Here is a 22,966-nt window from a genome sequence, read left to right on the forward strand (position 1 = left end):
TGTCAGGTGATATAATTTTTGACAGCTGTCGTTATCTTGAAATGATTATCAAAAAGATTATTGCAACAATATATTTCTAGATTTTTGTAAGAGAATTAGAATAAGCATACGCATATTGAAACTTATGTATAAATAACAAAATATTGAAAATAAAAATAAATTCTTTATCTACTTCGGAACCTATTAATGAAAATGTATGTTTCATTAATCTAAGTTCGGAACATACTATTTAAATCTTTGATGACAGATGAAAACTGAATTTGATGTTTCTTTATACCCATGTGGTTTTTTGACAACCTGGCTGATGCAATAGATTTGGTTCTATATAAAGGGGTTTTCTATAAATTTACAATATATAAATAGACTAAACTCATCTATACAAAAAGTTTAAGCATATCGGTTACTTCTACAATGGCCGAAGACGATGCAGTAAGTATAATTTCAATAAAATATCATGTTTTTAACCTCCCACTGTATGTCTGCATATGCTGGGTTCATTTCCAAAATAGCTGTATTTTTGGGTTTGGCTAAAATAATTTGTATAATTCCAAGTGCAGTGAATAGTAGGTGTAAGGTTCTGAAGAATATTTTAATTCCTATAGATATTGATCAAATATAATTTTAGATTCTCTACCTCAGATGTGGTTTAGATTTCAAATTTCGAATTTTAAAATGGGCATTTTATGTATTAAAGTACAAATCCTAACTGCGTAGACATTTTATTTAGAAATTAACTAAATATATGAGTATAAATGGGTTTGTAAATATGTGTCATAATCTGCACTATTTGTTCTTTTATCTGTTGTTATTAACCTTTAGCTCCTAATTTTTAGCTAAAGCTGGAGTATGAAAAACAGAACACTGAATATGTTAAATATTAATGTAAATTTATGGGGATAGTCTTTTAGTAACCAGGTTTGCTATATGGTCAAATAATGTTGTGATGTTCAGAGTACAAAATAACTGATTAATTGTATAATTGTTGTCCAATGTTGTTTTATAGTTTTCTTTATTTGACAGTAGTTTTGTAAATGGCCTATGAAATAGTAGTGATAAGTATGTATAATGATTATACATACTTTTATTGAAATCATATAGTTATAAACTTGCCCTATGGTTATGTTGCACAATTTTCTGATAAAATACATGTCAACACTTAGAATGGCACTTTTTATTATTATCGTAGGAAGCTTTCATATGTTTTTTTTTTATTTTTAGGTAGGTAAATACTATTACCCTTGTGTAGTAGGACATTTTCTCATTTTATAAGTGATTCTTGTAGCATGTGCAAATCATTTTCACAACCACATATGAGTTATGAGTGTATTGTGTGTTGAGTGTATAAGTCCTCGAAGAATATTGTAGTAATTTTTAAAAAGTTAAGTACATATCTCCTTTTTATTTGGTTTGGTTAAAATAATAATTAGAGGTACTTTTAGTAGTACTCTTTGTAGAGATTTTTTTAAGAAACAAACTATTAAAAATGACTTAAAATGTGAAAACTAATAGTAATAGGAAAATTAGTAATAATAATTTTTTCAGTTTACTCATATTCATCAGAATTGCATCGCTTGTATTTATTATTGGTTGGCAAAGATATGTACAACTTATGGTGTAGATTTGTAGTGGCATAATTATCAGATAAAGATACTGAACCATTTTTCTTAACTGAAGGAATATCAGGTGGTGGCACAAAGGCAATAACTAGTGTTATGGTTGCTGAATCTTTATGATCAGCCTCTCCCTAGTCTGTTTATTTCAATTGTTGAAAATTTTTCATCCTGCTTTTGGTTTTATAGATATAGTTGTTATATTCCTTTTCTAATAACTCATATGTTATTTCATGGAACTATCTCCATCAATGTTTTTCTTGCAGTTCTTTCCAAAAGCTGTAGAAAGTTTCTTGGAATCATAGAGTTCATTATAGTTTATTTCTTTTACAACATAGTTTTTCTATTTTTTTGCCCATTGAATAACTGTTGTCTACTGAGATGGGCAAAATAGGGCAGCTTCGTTGTGTTCTTTTCTTTTGTGTTTTGATTACTGACTGCATTAAATTACCAGCATTTTGAGTGTAGTCAACTCCCAGGTAATTATGTATATTTTTTTCTGGCACAGTTTTCCAGAAAAAATATTTCACAAAAAACAAAAAATAAAAAACATTTAGGTGCAAAAGTTTTAACAAAACTGCACCTTAAAAACAATAAATTTTTAAAATATCAAACATCCCAGAATAATAAACTATAACAAAATTTAATTAACAGCCAAAGAAATCACAGTAATGTTTTAATATCCCTTTTGATTATACAATTTGTGGTGGCAGGAATAAAATCAAATAATACATGTATATTGAACTGAGTTTATTAGTCTAATTTATTAACTTTATTTATACAATATTACACTAATTTATTTCACACTATAATTATATAATTTATTTACAACATTTATTACAATTTATATTCCCGACAATATGAGTGTTACATTTCAAAACTCGACTCGATATTATTATTCAGACTAACTCACACAATGGAAATTCCTCTATATATATATATATATATATATATATATATATATATATATATATATATATATATATATATATATATATATATATATATATATATCAAATAACCGTTAGTCAGGAATCCCCTCGACTGGATGTTGAACTTTCTCGAATGGAAGGGAACGCCTGACAGGTTTCTAGCGGGTCAGAGAATCTACAAGAAAATTCTTGTTTAGAATAATAACATGTTTACAGGTTAAATATGAGTCATATTTATCGTAACAATATTAATGTCTCTTCTAAGGTTTCTCCATACACTAAAATATTATATATGGTTAGCCCAACCATCTTTAACTTCAGAAAGTTCAGTAATGTCTTCATTTAGTAATTCATCTTCAAAATTGTCTTCATTTTGATATGTCGCTAGGTTATAGAATATTGCTGTAGATTAGAATGGTTGAATCTTTTCAACTTTACAGCCACTTCAATTGGATAAAATAGTACCTTAAACCTTCTCTTCCATTCATAAAAAGTTCCATTACATATCTGGTTTTAATATGCCATTCATTATAGAAATTTTCTTCATGGATTGTTTAGGGGACTCCTTAAAAATGGGTTCACTTTATGATCAGAATCTCCAAGTAACAACCCATTGGGAAAAAATTAATTGTATTATTAATTATATTCATATGTAATCAATATCATTAGTATTATTGGAGAAGAAGTTTATTTATACAAAAATAGGGAAAGCCCTAATACATACAAAATTAATCAATTTATAACATTAATGCATAAGATAAAAATAACAATTACACTTAAAATATAATACCTTTTTTTTTTTTTTGGAGGTGGAATCTTCTAAAGACCGTCTGGGATCGGGTGTTAGCCCTTTACCCAGGTGTGTCGGATTCAATCTCTTACGCTTCACCGCGTGACGAGACCGCCTACCGACTAAACCACCCCCTCTTTCTCCGACCGACGGGCCCGGAACCGCTCTTTGCGAGCATATCTGGCCCATCAGCCTTACTCTTAACTTCCCTCTGGCACTTTTCGCGTGCATTACATGGATTTGACGGCCTCCCGGCCTCCCTCACCAGCACAAGGCTCGGGCGAGACTGGTCGGTGAAGCTACCGTCCTGCTCAATCCTCATTCTGGCGAGACAGCCTGGTTGCCACCCCTTCCACATTGAAACTAACGAGTAGAACCAGTTGGCAATTAACAGTAACACCATTCATTCATACTTTCATCAATTCAGTTCCGCATTCATACCCTCATTCACTAATTTTCGGGGTATCGGGACATCCGACGGGATTGGATGTAAAAAGTCTTTTCCCGTCCCATGTCCCGCGGCCCCGACAATGAAATAAAATAAATAAATTAATAAATAAAAATAGATAAAAAATAAGTTAAAAGTAATGTAGATAAAATAAAAATAAAAACAACAGCTAAAATTGGTATAGATAAGATATAGTAAAAACGAAAGTAACTTGAATAAATAAAATGCAATAAAATAAGTAAATAAATAACACATTTTTTAAAACAGTAAATAAATATAGCGGTCAATCCATCTGCAGCCGCCTCTCTTTCTCTTCCTTGTGCTTTATGGTTTTTGTAACAAAGGCAATGATCAGTTCGAAATCGTGCTTGCTGTCGATGGCTTTATCGATCAGCTCGTGAGGCTCGCCTAGTGGAGATCCCAGGCTCAGCTGCAGTTCGTTTCGCCCCGTGTGGTATGCAGGGCAGTCGAAAACAACATGCTGCGCATCGTCCACCACTCCACACTCAGGACATAGATCGTCTCCGGACCTACCGATTCTGTGGGTGTATTTCCGAAACGATCCGTGTCCCGTCAGAAAAAAAAATATAATACCTACACTCATTCAAAAATATAAAAATAATATATAACATAAAACATGACTACAAAACAACTACATAACTATTGGTGATTTTAATATGGTCCATTAATTTGCTTTTAAACATTTGTATAGATGAACAACTTTTAACTGTTTGAGGAAGCTTATTAAAAAGATCAAAACCCTTAAACAACAAAGAGTTTCTTGAAGCTGTCCCTCTTGTTTTCACAATGTGTGAATTGCATTTACCTCGAGTAGGGTAATTGTGAATATCACAATTCCGTGTAATAAACTCACAAAAGTAAGCAGGGGCCAAATTATTTAGAATTTTATAAATAAACACCATTGTAAGGTAAAAGACCCTTTGTTGAACTAAAATCCACTGCAGCATGCTAAGCATTGTTGCTATAGGTGTATATCTACTTCCACCAAGAATGATTCTCATTCCACGATTTTGTAATTTTTGCAACTGGGCCGATTGATTTAAATTGAAGAGAAAAATAACTGACGAGCAAAAATCGAAGTGAGGTTGAATAATTGCATTAAAAACTGTAATTTTAGTTGAAGTTGACAAATTTTTAGATATTCTTGAAAAAAAGTATAATTTTTTAGAAATCTTTTTTAATATATACATACATTTTGATTAAGATTCAATTTTGAGAGATTACATAAGGAAACCAAGGGAAAAAAATGGTAATTTGTCTCAAGTCTGTTGCGTTAATTTTTGGTCACATTTTCTTTTGCGTAAAGTTTTTGTTGCAGTTTATTATTTTCATACTCTACCTACACTTTATCTGATCACAAAAAAACATACTGACATCAATATTTTTGGGGCCTTTAGGGAACAGTATGCTACCACCTGGATGGTGGTCGGAAAAATTAATAATGATGGCTCAGTGCTAAGATTAGATAACAAAATCCTGGAAAGGGTGGAACACTTTAGATATCTGGGTAGCTGGATTGACTGCAGGGTTGAAAGTGACGAAGAAATTTCGACCAGAATAGAACTCGCACGGAAACACTTTATTAACTGGCTTTCTGTATTATGCAGTAGAAGTCTGTCGTTGACCACACATCTAAGAGTATTCAAGTGCTACGTCTGGTCCACTTTGTTCTATGGATGTGAAACCTGGACAACAAAAATAAAAAATCTCAACAAGTTAGAAGCGTTTGAGTTATGGTGTTACCATCGCATGCTCAGAATCCCGTGGACAGCACACATATCTAACGAACGCGTGCTAGAGACCGTACACAAAGAGCGAGAATTGATCAACATCATCAAAATGAGAAGGGTCCAATACTTCGGTCATATAATGAGAGGACCTAAATTTCGCTTACTCCGGTTAATCATTCAGGGCAAAATCGAAAGAAAACGTTGGGTCGGAGGAAAACAACTGTCCTGGCTGCGTAACATCAGACAATGGACAGGTCGAACGGTCGAGGAACTGTTTCATCTAGCTGCCGACCGAGAATCATTCCATCAGCTTGTCAATATGACGATAGCCAACTCTTGAATACAAGCACGGCACACAAAGAAGAAGATGCTACCATTTCATTATGAAAATTAGCACTGGAATCATTTAGCCTTTTTTGCTAGTGAATCAACAGCTACAAATATTTTACATTTTTATCAATTTTATTTTGGGTAATTGCAAAACAAAGTGACAAGTAGCAATGAATAGTGTCAGTAATAGTTTCAAAATTTACTCCTTCTTTGGAGGAATAAAAAAATTGGGCAGGCTTTTGCCCGAATTACAGTAAACTCAACTGAGTGAACGGAAAGTAGAAAAAATAAGTTTTAGTTTTCAGTTTTTTAAAAGGTATATTATAAAAATTTAATTGATATCTGGATGTGAGGGTACCAATTTATTCTACTGTTCTACAAGGAGGGGAAACAATAGTCTCCTTGAAAAGATGAGAAAGAATGACTGAGTAAGGATACATTAATTCTGGCACAGCATTTGTAAAACAAATAAAGCAAAATATAGTCAAATTTTACAGTGTTTTTGAATTAGTACTTACAGATCACAATGAGATTAAAGGTTCTTTAAATTTAGAAATATTTAGGAAATTGTTTTATTTCAAAAGTATTCAAATTGATATTTTAGATAGTGTACTGAAGAAGACATTTTGTACCAGATTAAAAATACAGATTTCATATCAATTCAATGTAATGAAACCACTAACATATCAAACTAATGCGACTAGATAATTCAATGAAAGTGGCAGTAGGTTTAAAAACAAATAGAGAATTAAACTTATCTGTCTGTCATTACTCATATCTAGTACATTTATAATTAATTTGTTTATTTTTGGCAAATATTTAATGATTTCATTTTTCTATTCCAATTACATGGCTTATTACATTTTTCTTGTCACTGTAATTTTTGTTACTTCTTTTTTAATTAACTGGAGAAATGGTGAAGGAAATTTAGGAGCCACAACTCTTCTTATATTTCCTTTTAGTTGTGTCCAGATTAATTCAATTAGCTTTAAGATGCCCAAATGTACAAGACTTTATTTACACACAAGAAGCAGTTTACTCATCACTAAAAAGTGCTGGACTTTATCTAATACTTAGGTTGTAAGATATAGTCAATCACTAACTTTTTAAATTCTGTTTACAGATCTTTGATCCAACCCTCAAAAAGAAGAAAAAGAAGAAGAAGACCACTTTCGACATTGATGCTGCTCTAGCTGAAGGCAACATTGAAAATGATTCAGGCAATGCTCCAGCTGCAGACGCTGATAATCTTGAATCAAAACCTGATGATGATCAGGATGATGGAAACGTGGATATTGATTTAGATTTCACTAAAAAGAAGAAGAAAAAGAAAAAGCCTTTCTCAGCTGATGATTTAGATTCTTCTCCAGCTGATAATAAAACTGAAGCTACTCAAGATGGAGCTGGGGACAATGATGGGGGTATGGATGATAACTTTGATTTAGATATGGACTTTAGTAAAAAGAAAAAGAAAAAAACCAAGAAGCCCAAGAATTTAGATGAACTTATTGCAGAAACTGAGGAGAAGGATGATGATCAGGAGAATGGTAAGTTGTACAATGTTGTTATTCGTACTGAAATGAATCGAAACATCTTTTATATAGAGAGTATAATTTTTTATATCTTTGTCTTACATGCTGCCCACCTGTGGAGTCAGTATCAGAAACAGGTAACATTAAACAAGTTAGATTATTTGGACAAGAATTTATTAGTATTTGTTAATTACCTTTAAAGGGTATAAAATCATCATGAAAAATTAACTAAAACTGTAGTATTGATCGCAATTTTCAAGATTTTCATCATCATATGACCCACCAGATTGCGTTTCAGATTGTGTTATAAAAGATAATGTAACATTTTATTAAAATATGTACATGGATTTTTTATGTACACTATTTATTTACAACTTATTTTTTTTTCTGCCGCTGTTGTGAGCATGTTTCACTCGCTTATAACATTTGAAGGCCTTATGGACATATGTTAAATTCCCCTCCCTGCATCAAATGACCTGATCATAAATTATTGGTATTTGTTCTTGGTGGCGAAAGTGACAGGTATTCCCAGTTGCTGTGTACCCGTCAATAACCCAAAATTTTTGCTCTTCCTTATCAGTAAGGTTACAATAGTTTTTCCAGTTTTCCACTGTTACTACACCAAATGCATTTCTTATTAATTGGTCCATAGCGGCGGTCTTAAACTCTGTGTTGTGTGAGGCAATTTGTCTTTTGATTTGACTCCATACCATTTCAATTGGATTTAACTCACAATGGTATGGAGGTAGTCTCAGAATGGCAACATTTTTCTCTTTGCACATCTCATCAATTTTATATTTTATGTATTTTTCTTTGTATGTGTTTACGACTTCCATGAACTCTGATTTTAAATAATCTTCTTCAAGAAAGATATCTTTCTCCAGCAACTATGTCTTAATTTGATCTTTATTGAAGGTTTGTGTCGGAATCACTTCTCTCCTCGAATGGTACGAAGCGTTATCCATCACCACAACAGTTTTCTGTGGAAGATTGGGAAGCAGCTTTTCCCTAAACCATTGTTAAATATAGGATCACCCATCTCATCATGATAGTCTGCTGTGTCAACACAATACATCTTTGCATATTTTAGAAATAGTACTTAAACTTACTCCCGTCATAGCACTTACACTCCCGTGATAGCACTTACTTTATCAGTTAAACTTCTAAATTTAGATGATAATTAAATACATTAAAACAATTTGTTTTGTGCGGATGCCAAGATATTCTCATGGCTTAATTTTTGAATTTCCATTTTCAATTAGCATTTAACTGTAAAGTCAGAATAACTACTAAAGAACCATGTAGTCAGAGAACTACATAAAATCGCTGACATACGTACACCATATTATTTTAAGTTGCAATTGGTAATTAGATATATGCATTCCAACGGATAGTTGGACAGCCGCGCTACACAAAGCGGTCCGTTTAATTGCTCATCTTTCAAAATGCATGATTTAGTTAAGCAATATATTCTACTGATTTCCATGATTCATGTCATATGGTATTCTCACCGAAAAACAAATAAACTGTCGCTACTATAATTAAAATCATTTTCCCTACTTTTCAGCTCTTGTTTCAAATGAGCACTTTCGGTCAATTACGTTAAAAAACATTAATGTTAATTCATGTCTGTAGAAACAAAAATACAAATAATACAACCCTGAATCGTGCTTGTGTTGGTCGTGGCATCGCCGCGCTTCTATCGTCCATACATGGCTCTATCTCCGCAATGATATTTTCTTAACATGGAACGCTCTATAGAAAAAGCACTTTAATCACGCTTCCCACCATCTTCTAATCCAGATTGTTTAGTCCATGTTCTATCTGTGGTAAAGCTAATTTTCTTATATTGTTCACAGCGGCGGCCGGCCAGGTGAAGTAGGTGAAGGTGAGGTTCACCAAAAAAATATAATTAAATTGAGACAAATAAATAAAAAATGAAAACAACGTTATTATATCTAAATTCTGAAATCAATTATTTATTCTCTTTTAATTAATCTAAAAATTAAAAAAGACAACTAGCTTTATTAGCGGTACGTACTTGACGGCCAAGTCCTGACCTGTGTCACTAGCCGTGTATTCGCTCCGTGCGTGACTGACGCGACACCTACCGCCTTCATCTGACAGTTTTGGACCTACCAATTTTCAGGTTAAACATATGACATATGTTTGACATTATTAAATACATGCGAAATTGACAATTATTAATAATTAACTTTTTAATTATATTTTTTTAGTTTATATACAAAATAAATGTAGTATTAAAAACTGGGTTTCTCAAAATTCATCATAATATATCTTTTCAATCATAAACGGAGAAGAAAGGGAAAAATCTAGTACTGGCAAATCAAGTTTTACACGTGAAAGAGCATATATTTAAAAACAGTAATAGTAAAAGTTATGATATAAAAGCTAAAGTCATCAGGCACTCTGCAGTTAGCTTGAAGCCTTATAAAATATCATTTAAGGTAAATTATTTAAATTTTTCCTATTTCAATTGCATAAAAATGAAGTTATGTGATATTTACTTTTTCTAATTAATAGCACGGATCCTTTTTTTTTCTTTTCTTTAATTTATATGTTATCTTTGGGAACCTATAAAAACTACACTTACTATTTTTGCTATTATTAGCACAATTAAATACGCAATATGTATTTGCACACATTTTTGATAAAATTGATGAGTAAAAAGGTAGGTCCAATTTTGTTATATTTCGCCGCTACGCACGCTGGCATCGTTTCAAAGTATCCCTACCATGGTCACGCACGGAGCGAATAATAGGATTCAGGAAGAGGTGAATATAATTTTTGAAATGCAAAATCCATCTGCATCAGCGTTCAAGGTTGCCATGGCAACGTGACGTCAGCCTATCCTTAGTGATAGCTGAGAAAACTGGTACGTGCAGTTCCGCTTAAAAATATATTATTCGTCTTCACCCACTGTTGGATGTGTATTTGGTATTCCTATTTTTTGGAAATTTCTCTAAGCGACAATATTTTGAAATTTAGTCCATTATATAGATATTTTTATATAGTATAGTGTATGGTATAGTATTTATTAGTTTAGTTTAGTCACAATATTAATTTTATTTGTTTAGTGCACTTTATTAATACATTTCTCTGTGGTTTGTTTCGGATTTCGGATATAAAGTGTTCTCATGGATTTCGTTTGGACAAAAATATTTTTAGACTTCTTCTTCTTCCTATGCCGTCTCCATTAACGGAGATTGGCGACCACATTTCTAAAAATTTCTCTGTCTTTTGCAACGTGGAATAAATCGTCTACAGTCATGTTTGTCCGGTCTCAAATATTTCGCAGCCATGATTTCCTCTTTCTACCTATTCCCTTTTTGCCATCGACTCTACCCTGCATGATTACCTGCAGAAGACTATATTAAATGGTGGCTAAATTAATGACTTGGTGTGTAATGTATTAGAGACTCCATTTAGGCATTGGAAAAATGCAGATAAAAGGGATGTCCTTTTACATTGTCGACCAACCAGTATTTTAAACAGCTGCGTCTGATAAAGGGTGGTCGGCTGCAATCAGCATCTGACTTAGAGTGGGCGGCTGAATCGAAACTCACCAACCCCAGGCGTGGTGTTTTAATCGCCAAAAAAACCTCAATGAAATGTCGAGGTTCAGAACTAAAATACCCCAGGCAAGCAGAACTGAACAAGAAAATCTGTTTTCAAGTTATTAGGGCCATAAACTCTAAACATTTTTTTAACGAATTTTTTATGAGATTTGGGCGCGAAGTAGGTACCAAAACTCCTTTTGGCTCCGGCAAGCTTTCCTCATCTTCACTACTTTTTTAGGGCAGGAGCCGCCGCTGATTGTTCACAATTTGTCTTTAATCAGTCAACAGCTTTAACATCTTCATCAACAGCACTTTACAAACTCTTTATTTTTTATTTTTCAACATACTTATTGCAAGTGACCTAACTGTTTGGTAAATACAGAGTCGATTTCTTTGGTTATATTGAGGTGTAGGGCGACACCTTGAGTTGTATAAATATCTTCTGGATGGGTAAAATGATCTTTATGTACTTCGATGGTCATGCCAAATTAGTTCTTATGTCTTCATAAATTGGCATAAACTCATTGAAACTTGACTTTACTCAACAGGAGGATGAAAAATCGAAATATTTCCCAGTTCACAAACGCAATGAAGCTTCAAAAGTATGTAATTTTGTCTGCTTTTATAATGAACAACGACCTTAGTCGAGCTCCCTTCAAAACTGTTTATTTTTAACATTTAATATTCGTGTCCTGTCATATTTCGTCCTATCCTCCTCCTCAGTCCTAATCCCCTTTGGGATGTGGTGACACCATCAGGCCTTTACAGATTTTTCACGATTTCTCTCCATCCTTCTCTGTCCTGGGCTAGTTGTTCGGCTTCATGTAACCCTTGGTTAATCAGTATTTTTGTTTGGTCTACCCAGCGGCTTGGAGATCTTCCCCTAGGTCTCTTTCCTTCAACTCTACCCTTGACTATCAGTTTTCCCATCGTACCTGTTCTTCTAGCAATGTGTCCAAAATACTGCAAATATCTCTGTTGTATTTGTTTAAGCAATCTATCCCTTACTTTAAGTTGTTCTAATATCGATACGTTAGTGCGATGATCAATCCAGGATATTCTCAACATGCGGCGGTATACTCACATTTCAAAAGCGTCCATTTTATTTTTATCCGCTTTCTTTAAGGTCCACGTTTTGGATGCATATGTCGCTATGGGAAAAATGAGCGCCCTTACCAGCCTTAGTTTTGTGTGTATTGTTATGCTAGAATTTTTCCAAATTGCTACTGGTTTCATCATAGCTGTTCTAGCAATAGTCAGCCTTCTATGTATCTCTCTGTCACACCCTCCGTAATTTGTTATTAGGGACCCCAGGTATATGAAACTATTTACTACTTCAAAGCCAAGAATTTCTTTAATGTTTTGAAGATTATTCCGAGCTCTGTCTACTATCATGATCTTTGTCTTACTCCTATTTAGCTGTAGTCCATATGTTTTGCTTTTTTCCTCCAGACGTCTCATTATGTCTTCTATTTCTTCTTGATTTGCCGTGTCATCTGCATATCTCAAGTTATTGATTTTTTGACCTCCTACTGATATTCCGCCCTTCCATCCGTCTGGTAACTTTCGCATAATGTGTTCGCTGTAGATATTAAACAGAGTTGGCGAGATTATGCATCCCTGCTTGACACCTGCCTCTGTTCTGAAATGATCGGAATGGGTGTTGTTTATTTTTACCGCCCAATCAGTATACACAAATTCTGCTCTATTATTATATTATTTACTGATATTTATCTATAAAATTATTGTTAAATAATATTAATCGATTTTTTTAACTCAACAGTAGATGAAAATTCAACACAATGGGTCAATTCCGATCGGGACTACACATATGACGAATTACTAAACCGTGCCTTTGAAATAATGAGAGATAAAAATCCAGATATGGCTGCCGGTAAGAAACAGAAGTTCGTCATGAGACCTCCTCAAGTAGTCAAAATCGGCGCCAAAAAGACGTCATTTGCGAATTTCACCGAGATCTGCAAAATGCTTCATCGTCAACCCAAACATCTTTTAGACTTTTTACTAGCTGAATTGGGTACCAGCGGGTCTGTGGACGGTAATAATCAGCTCATCATTAAAGGAAGGTTCCAACAGAAACAAATTGAAAATGTACTCAGGAGGTAAGATAATTGTTTTATGTATATTAAAATGCAAAAAATCTATTTTATTTGATCATTATCTTTATACTCCAATAGGTAGAGAAATATTATTAGATATTTCATCTCTCAGTTTAGTAATCGAGAGCGAAATTATGATAGGAAAATTCCTATTGAAACGTTTATTTTACTCCCTCTCAAACTAAAACGACAGCTATGGAGTAGAAAATTCTTGATAAAAATTATTTTTAAGAAATCATCTTACCTAAGTAGAATATTATGTATTCTGCTAGGAGAATATACCACTGGCATACATAGATAGATTTAGAGAGGTGGCCTTTTGGCCTATTCCACTGCGACCTTTTCAGATCTATTGTGGTCCTCTAGTCCTAGATAATATTCTCTAGCCTGGTCCTTTTTAAAAATTCTAATAGCGTCGAGACTGTACCTTCCATGTAGCTATTGTCCAGTGGATTTTCTTCTCCTAATGCAAAGAACCGCACATTTGCCAGACCGTCAAACTGACATAGAATGTGCTCTGGTATTTCTTCTTCGAGGTGACAGAATCTGCACAGTTCATCATCTGATAATCCCATCAGCTTCAAGTGCCTATTCAGCTTATGGTGCCCTGTTAAAAGGCCTACTATGGCTTTGACTGTTTTCCTGTCTTTGCTTAATAGGTTTGCTGTAAATTTTGGCGAATGTTCTGTAATGAACTGTTTCGCCTGTCTTTGTCCTGGTGAATTCCTCCACCATTCTAAAGATTTTTGAGTTACCCACTTCCTTGTAGCCGTTCTTGTTACTGTCTTTGTAACGCCGCAGAAGGGTTCCGGTCCAATGAATGGCATTGATGAGCCTTGTTTGGCCATTTCATATGCTTTTTCATTGCCCTTATGACCCTCGTGTCCCGACACCCAGGCTACCGTAACCTTGCTACGGTGTCCTAGTTTATTTAGGACACACACACAATTTCATACTAGCTTAGAATTGATCCCTACAGAATTGAGTGCTGTAAGCGCTGCCTGATTATCTGTGAAGATAGCAACTGAACGGAACGTTCTTTCCTGCCTTTCTATTTCTTCCACGCAGTGATGGATTGCCGTTGTTTCCGCCTGGAAAACTGTCACATCCTTAGATAGACTTACCGGAAAATGTATCCCTTGATTTGTCCCTACTGTGCCGGCTCCGACACCCTCCGATGTTTTTGAGTCATCCGTGTACCAGGTAGCAGCAGCTTGTATGGGTACACCTTCATTCTAGTCTTCCCTGCCTGGTATCTTAATTGTGAACTTATTGTTAAAGCCATGTCTCGTAGCTGTTGCATCGATAAGTTGCCCCATCTCAATATCGGCTTTTAGCTCCTCGATTAGCTTTCTGTTGTCAACACCATGCATCTGGCTTATATGTCGCTGACTATGGATTAATCTGCGCATCACTGATCTGACTCCGCTCTGTATAAAGATATAAAGTGGTAGATTCAACAGGAATTCCAACACTGCTGTAGGAGTTGTTTTTATAGCCCCCGTAATACACAGGCATGCTAGCCTTTGTGTATTACCTAGCGGCCTTATTACTCCCACTTGCTGCGTCTTTGTCCACCAAGTCACCGAGCCATAGGTTATCATTGGTCTAATAACCCTTGTGTATAACCATAGAGTCATTTTGGGGTTAAGTCTCCCATTTCTTACCACACATTCTTCTACATCTGCCCAGGGACATAGTAGCTTTCTGTGTGGTTTTCAGAATGTGAGTATTTCATGTAAGCCTGTTTTTTGGTGAAGTTGACGATTTGTGTTTTCTGAGCATTGACTATCAGTCTCTCTTTTTTACACCAGTCGACAACTATATGTAGGCCTGCTTGCATTCTCTCAGACACCACCTGGGCAAACCTGACCCTGACAACGATTGCTATATCGTCAGCATATCCTAGACAGTAAAAGCCTTCTGTAGACCTTGTCCTAGTCATCCTTTGGTCTGTGTTGGTTTGCCTATCTGCATAATCCAGAATTGTTGAACCCGGAAAGTGCGTGTTTATCAGTTCTCTAAGACGTTTCTCTTTGGTGTCCATAAATTTGCCATTAGCTTTCTTTAGGAAACCTACCTCTTTAGTTGTAGCACCATCCTTTGTCATGACTTTATGGATTCGAGAACATGCCGGTATATCTGTGATCTCGCAAAACTCTTTATTGTATACGTTAGCTTATACCTGCAGGCATCCCAGTCTTGGTTACTTTTGGGCTGTTAAATAGGCACTATAATTCTTTACCAACTTGCATCATAGTAAATAGTGAATTTACCCATGGAATTTACGTTGAACCTTATATATCATTTAAGTTAAGTCTAAGTCAAGGGACTTAGAGATAAAGGTTTAGAAGAAGACATGAAGAGTGACATCGAAGAGTAAAGAACAACGACGCTTGAAAAGAGAAAAGCTGAGATAGTTTCAAATTGATCCAATTCAATGTGCATATATGCATTTAACTCACAATTTAACGAACTAAACAAATACATTCATCACTAATGTTTATTTATAATTACACATAATAACTATATTTACTTATTTGATCTATTTGAATTTTATTTTATATTTTTATAATTACAGTAGACTCCCTCTATAACGAGAACTGAAATGGCAGACTAATTACCTCGTTATAAGCGGATCTCGTTATATCCAACAACAATAATATTGTGCATACATATGAATATGTAGTTTTCTAAAACATTAACTTTCTATAGTGAAGCCATTCGGAGCAATATAATATGCTAATAAATATTGTTTGAATGGCGTTTTTAAAACAAAGTTGTTTACTTTTATTGTCAATGAAATGCATTAAAACAAAAAAGAGTTGTTTACTTTTACTGTCAATGATATATGTTAAAACAAAAAATCTGTATTCTGTAAATATGTATAAAGCGTATAAAGTTATTTTGTCATTTTTGACTGCTTTAAATTGTCCAGTATTCTATCTATCATATTTTCTAAAGATGTGAAACAGTTTTATGCTTCTTCATTTGCGTTTTGTCCTTGGATAAAGTTTCTGACAACCTTTAAAACACTTTCCACATCTTGTCTATTAGGACCCATATTATTAGGTGTGAATGGTCAACCCAATACAATGACACTTGTGAATCACAAATTTTACATTTCCGACTAAGAATCATAAATTGTAAGAAGTTTATTGCGGGCGGCCCGCAGTTAAAAAGGGTATTTATTTATAGCTACGCCCGGACCAAAACGTAAAAAACACGTTTTGCAATCTTATTTTCTCTCGTTATAAGCAAATTTACCTCGCTATAAAGGGTTATAGTTCAATAGAAGTTTCACGGGACATCTAATGTACCTCGTTATAAGCGAAATCTCGTAATAACCGTGTTCGTTATAAAGGGAGTATACTGTATTATTGTAAATGTTTACCATATACTTGTTTATTTTTAGATACATTAAGGAATATGTCACTTGTCATACATGTAGATCCCCAGATACAATTCTTCAAAAAGACACTAGATTGTTCTTCTTACAATGTGAAACGTGTGGGTCTAGGTGTTCTGTTGCTAGTATTAAATCAGGTTTCCAGGTATGTATAGTAAACTATTTTATTATATCAGTACTGTGGTTTCTTATGGTAGTTTGAAGGTAGTGAGTGAACATAATTTTTGTAAAATATGTTTTATAAAAAACGTAAAGTAAAATGTTTACGATGAATTTCACAGGAAAAAGATTTACCAAGGTGACTAAAACTCAAAAATAGTAACAGTTGGTACACATGTACCTTATATATTGGATTTTACTACATTTTCCTAATAATCCTAATAACACATTACTTTAATACGTAAATATGTAACTTCTCTCCAACATGTGATGGTGGTTGAGTTTTTATATGAGCTATCTGTGATCCAATAGAAACATTACAAAGGTATTATAATGCAATATTACTTTTTTACATAAGGCAGGCCTCTGGTTGATATTTAGATCTTGAATTACATCACTAGGAACGTATACAGCTCATGCTTGGGTTTGAAATCTTTCAAAGAAATTAAATATTCGAGTTATTTGTATTTGCAACCTATTGTTGGATACTATATTTCCAAAACTCTTGATTTTTTTTACATGGGATGAGAAAAATCTTCAAAAATCACTATCTGGGTGGGAATGTAGTGTAAAAATCCTCCTACTAAGAGAACTTCATCACTTCGTCTCCAATCCCCCATTTATTCTCTTAAGTACTGCCATTCTCACAACCAGTTCTTCACTACAAACAATTTACATTATCTCATCACATACAAACAATATATTCTCCACAGATATCTACTCTGTCTTCCCAATCTGCTTGAGGTAGGATCCAAACACAATGTCCCTTGTTTACGAACAACAATTGCTTTTGTTGGATATGAGGAATAAGCCACAATGTCCAATTATCCCTCTTCACTCATTCAGTCTACCTTCGTTACCATCATTCAATAACTTCTCTATTTTAGGTTTTCTATGTTTCCATTATTTTTTGTAAAAATATCATCATCATCACTGGTACTACAGCCCTAAAGTAGAGCTTCTCAAGTCTTCTTCGTCATTCAATCATTTTCATTGATAATCGTTCAATTTTCCTTGTATCATCATTCACATCATCCTTTCATCTAGTTTTTGGCCTACCTATACATATACTTCACTTGTATGACATTTTTTCTTATAGGCTTGTTCTGTGATGACTATGGTAGATATTATTCCATCTGTCTTTCAATTTTTATAAGAGATATCATGTCTGTTCCATCTAATATGTGATTGGATTTGTTATACAGAGTGAACCAAAAATCTTAAAACCATATGTTACTTTCGATTATATGTAGTCAGGAATATCTTAAAAATAAAAAATAAAACTAGCCTAGAAATGCCTAATCATTTAAACTATGTAAAACTAAATTTGAATGTGAAAAACAATTGTTACTTAAAGTAAAAGGTTACTTACATACCGTTTATCATCAAAATAAATCTGCATCAATTAAAGTAAAGATTTAAATTTTTATTTTTGAAATTTTTTGATAGTTTTTAATCAAAATTCATGATTATACACTACCATTATTCATAAATATTCCTTTTTCAATTAAGGAAGTGTTCAACAGTAAGTTAAATTCAGCTATTAATAAGGTGTCGTAGGAATTTTTGTGTAGTATGTTTCCTACAATGACTGTTGAAATTTTGTCAAGCTGAGTGAACCGACTATAGAAATAATTTGCTTTATTAAGTCCTCTGTATATCTGCCCATGTAACGAAAAAGCTAACAAAAGTAAATAGTAAAAAGCTGATCGTTCACCATGACTTAACGAAGGCCACGTTGCTCAGTATGAGAGCTTCCTCGGGGGTGGGTAAGGATATAAATTAATAGAAAAGTAACTGATATATAAATGACAGATAGATAAACGATAGATAGATAATAATTAGATAACGTTTGTCAAAAGAAAAACAGGAAACACTGAATACAGCTAAACTGTAAAATAAAATGGGCGCCAGTAAGTTTTAACCTGAAACTTATGAAGGAACTCAAGATTAAATAAACTAAACATTAGATCGACTTTTCGCTCGTGTTTTTCTGATGCGAGGGCATCAGAATATCAGGTCCTACTGCCTTGCTGTTCTTCGTCCTATTTAACGCCTCGACAACTTCATCTCTAGCTGTCCCTGGTATTACATTCTCATTTGATATCCTGCATCCTCTTTTTCTCCTCTGGCGTTCTTCATTTAGCAACTTACTAAAGTGCTCATACCATCTTTGCTTAATTTAAACATCGGTTCTTAACACTTTTCCATCCGCACTCTTAATCTGCCGCACGTGGGTCAAGTCCTCTGATGACTTGTCCCTTTCTTTAGCAATGCTGTATAACTTTTTCATCCCCTCGGGTGTTTCCAACTCTTCATAAAGCTGTTCTAAGGATCTTTTCTTAGCAGTAGCTACAGCGCGATTTGATTCTCTCTTTACCATCTTGTATAATATCCTTATCTTCCTCTCTTTTAGACCTGTCATACCTGTTTCTTCTCTCTTACCTTCTGATGCACCTCATTGTTCCACCATCAAGTTTCGTTGTTTCCTATCGCTTCCTCTCCCACTCGCACCACAACTTTACTGTTGGCTTCCCACCAGTCATTTACCGTATTTTTTTCTTCAAGCTCTTTCAACACTCTACTCTTAAAGTCTATTGCCAAATCCTTATCCTTTAACTTCCACCACTTTACTTTCTGGTGTCCTACTTGCTTTGCTTTCCGCCTCGCCTTTATCTCTGTATCCACTATCAACGGTTGGTTTAGTCCTAAAACATTATATTCTTAAAAAAAATTTTGCTTATTCGCTGTAAAAATATGCAAATTTACTAATAAAATCGAATGTGTCTAATTAACGCAAAAAAACAAAGTGTCAGTATAAAATATTGCACTCACAGTTCGTTGACTTCTGGGGAGCGCATCTGTCAAAGCCAAGGGAAGAAACGGGTAAATACCCAGATGAATCAACAAAGAGGATAAGGGTTTGATGTCCTCAAATACCTTTATATCTCGTCAGCAGAAATCAGATGGTAAAACGGACAGCACAAAGAGATTGTCGGCCGTTATCCGTTAAGAAAAATACTTCTTTATACCGAATTTATATAGATTAACAAAGAATAATTCTTAAGCTTACCGCAGAAAATACGGGTTTCTTTTAACATGCATCGCCAACCATGGCCGGTAATTAGGAACTAACTGGAATCAAGTTGTACGACTATTTTTATAACTTTTGGCCAAAGCTTATTAATTTTTGGGGAGGGACATACAGTTATATGGTAAAAGTGGCGATTTTTGTTCACAGGGGAAAATCTTAACACCTTTAGTTTTAATTATAGCCAAAGCTAGTAAATCCTGAGAGATTATGTAGGATCGCTCTAAAGTGGACTAGAGTAAGAAAAAAAACGTGCAAGTGTTCATGGGAACTATGCATATTCTAAACCAGACACAATTTATTATAGGGGAGGCTAAAAATACTGTATTCGAAGACTCCATCAGGGGTATAAAAAACTGTCTACGAAATATTATAATACAGAACTGTCAAAGGTTTTAAAATCCAAGAAAATTTAAACGTTTTACCATTAACGAAAAGATTCAAGAAAAAATACCTACCAACTTAAGTTAAAAACACATGTTAGTCAACACAAGAAAGTGGCAAAAATAATAAATACAGCTTATTTCAAATTGAGTGACGAGCCCTTCCACGAAATAGTTAATCGCGCAGACAATAGAGGCGTTGTAATATTAAACAAATTAAATTATTTGAAATCGCACTAATTACAAAATTATTACTCACTTAAATAATAAATGGAGTTTGATTGTACACAGATTGTTTTATCGATACCAAACTTTTTGTTTGTTATAATACCATCTTTAATAATTGATACTCTATAAAGTTTGGTAAAAGTTAATTTCTAATTTAGTATCAGTTACCTTAAAACTGTAATTATAAAGTTCATTATTAATGACTCCTCAGCGACACTTTAAGGACATACAAAGAACTGATAAGAATTATTTCCGAGAATTTCTAGTCACTGGATTTCAAACGAGTTCGTAATTTAGTCTCATTATGTTGTCGAGTCTCAACAAGAAAGGTCATACCACGCGTATTAGAACTATTTTGTAGAACGGAGATGGTTAAGTGTAGTACGAGTAAACAGATTAGATTGACACCAGAATCCAAAGGCATAGTATGCAATTTATTTAAATATATGCAAATACTATTTCCTGAAGATAATCGAACCAGTATTAAACAACGTGTGGGTGAAGCTACTGGAGTATCTTTACGTACAGTAGAAAGGATCAATCACCAAGCGAGTATGTTAACAAACGCAGAGTCAAATAATACACTAAAATTTCCAGCTGCAACACTTGCTAAAAGGAAAGCAACCGTGACAGACTTGGGGGAGTATGACAAACAGTTCATTAGAAATACCATTAATCGTTTTCAAGAGACTGAACGTTATCGTTTATCATTGAAGCTTTTGCACAACAGGTTTGAAGAGGTGTACGAGTGGACTGGCAGTGTGAGTTCTCTCTACAGAATTGTGAAAGATTTGGAATTTAAATGGAAGAAAACGAAAGATAATCGACGTTTATTAATTGAACGGAGTGATATTCGTGCTCTGCGCATTAAATATTTGGACAAAATTTAATATTACAGAAGCGAAGGTGAGTCAATTGTATCTGTTGATGAAACCTATGTACATGCAGGATACACTATGTCAAATAGCTGGACAGATGACAGTGGCAAAGGATTGTTCAAAAACATTTCAAAAGGAAGTAGGTTGGTTATCGTACATGGTGGTGGGGAGATGGGTTTCATACAGAATGCCCTTTTGATTTTTAAGTCAGGAACTAAGACAGGAGATTATCATGATGATGTGAATACAGAAAATTATGAAAACTGGATGAAAGAACAGTTAATCCCCAATTTGTCCGTTGGATCTGTTGTTTTTACTGATAATGATCATATTTAATATAAATTTGGCAAAGTGCTGCAAGAACGTGGACATGTTTCTTTAAAACTTCCGCCATATCATCCAGACTTGAAGTCTATAGAAAATTTGTTTGGACGCAAATAAAAAATGAAGTTGCAAAACAAAACATTTATTTTAAGTTAGAAGAGTAAAAGTGTGGGTGGAACAGGAATTTGCTAGAGTAACTGTAGATAACTGGAAGAAAGTGTATGAATATGTTGTCAAGGTTGAAGATAAGTATTTGGAAAGTGAACGTCGCATAGATGTAATTACTGAAGGATTAAGGATTGATTTAAAAAATGATTCTAGTGACGAGGACAGTGCATCTGATTATGAAAGTGAATAATATAATTTAACATTACGTTGTACCCATGTAACCTATGCCAATCTAAGTTTTCCAAACTGTCCTGTATGTATGTATTATTTTTTTACTTTATTAAAATCATTTCGTATATTCTTCTATTTAATTTTGTGACGTATAAGTGAGTAATAATATAAATAATAAAGGTTTTTTTTTTTAATTTTTATTTTATTTTTTTTTTGTTGGCTTTATGGTAAATACCCACACAGCCAGACACAAATTTTTAAAAACAGATACAATACAAGGATTACACTCTTCTCGCCCAGTGGCACAATAATAAAGGTTCTAAAGTTAAAACAATCTTTGTAATTAATACTGTATCTGTAATACGTATCTATGGTTTCACATACAGACAATATATGTATGTGATATAATATGTATTAAAATGTATGTATGTTTGGCAATATTGTACATATTGCCAAACATATCTAATATCATTGTTTAATAAATTATGTGTACCTATCTATAACAATTTGATTTAAATCGAACGCCAATTCAAAGCAGTGGCGTTCGAAATTTTTTCGAACGCCACTGCTTTGTTTGGTGAGACTTTACTGTTCCTAGAAATTTCCGCCACTACAGTTGAAACATACTGTACCAACTAAAATTAAAAAGATATGTCGGTCAACAGAGCATGGCAACAGAAACATAAGCTTTTAAAAACTTAACCAATAGACTTACAAAACGTTTATGGGAATACAAAATCAATTGTTTTATTTATTTTTCTTTTCTATTTTTCAGGCTGTCACTTCCAAACGTGCTGCAATTCGAGCCAAAACAGCATAGGGACCTTAGATATTGCAATACAATAATAACCAATTTAAGAAATAGGCACTGTTACAGAAGACATTACAAAGTGCTAAAGAATAGGTGTTGTATGTGTTATATAATTTGTACTATAAATCTAGCTGAATTGTTAAATGGAATTAACAATCATATTAATATCAACAATTTTAATTATATAACTTTTTTATTGATTATTAAATTTTAATAAACAGTAAATAATTATTTATATTTTTCGTCCATA

General features: G+C 33.7%; 1 protein-coding gene across 1 annotated transcript; it reads left to right on the forward strand.

The window, feature by feature from the left end:
* Window positions 1-269: 269 nt before the first annotated feature.
* Window positions 270-22,966, forward strand: eIF2beta (eukaryotic translation initiation factor 2 subunit beta). Its single transcript, XM_072543954.1, has 5 exons — window positions 270-429; window positions 6,985-7,408; window positions 12,758-13,097; window positions 16,510-16,648; window positions 22,681-22,966. Exons 1-5 carry the CDS (start codon window positions 412-414, stop codon window positions 22,723-22,725), a joined length of 966 nt encoding a protein of 321 aa, XP_072400055.1. The 5' UTR covers window positions 270-411; the 3' UTR covers window positions 22,726-22,966.

Source organism: Diabrotica undecimpunctata, chromosome 9, assembly GCF_040954645.1.
Source record: "Diabrotica undecimpunctata isolate CICGRU chromosome 9, icDiaUnde3, whole genome shotgun sequence".
NCBI classification, from domain to species: Eukaryota; Metazoa; Arthropoda; class Insecta; order Coleoptera; family Chrysomelidae; genus Diabrotica; species Diabrotica undecimpunctata.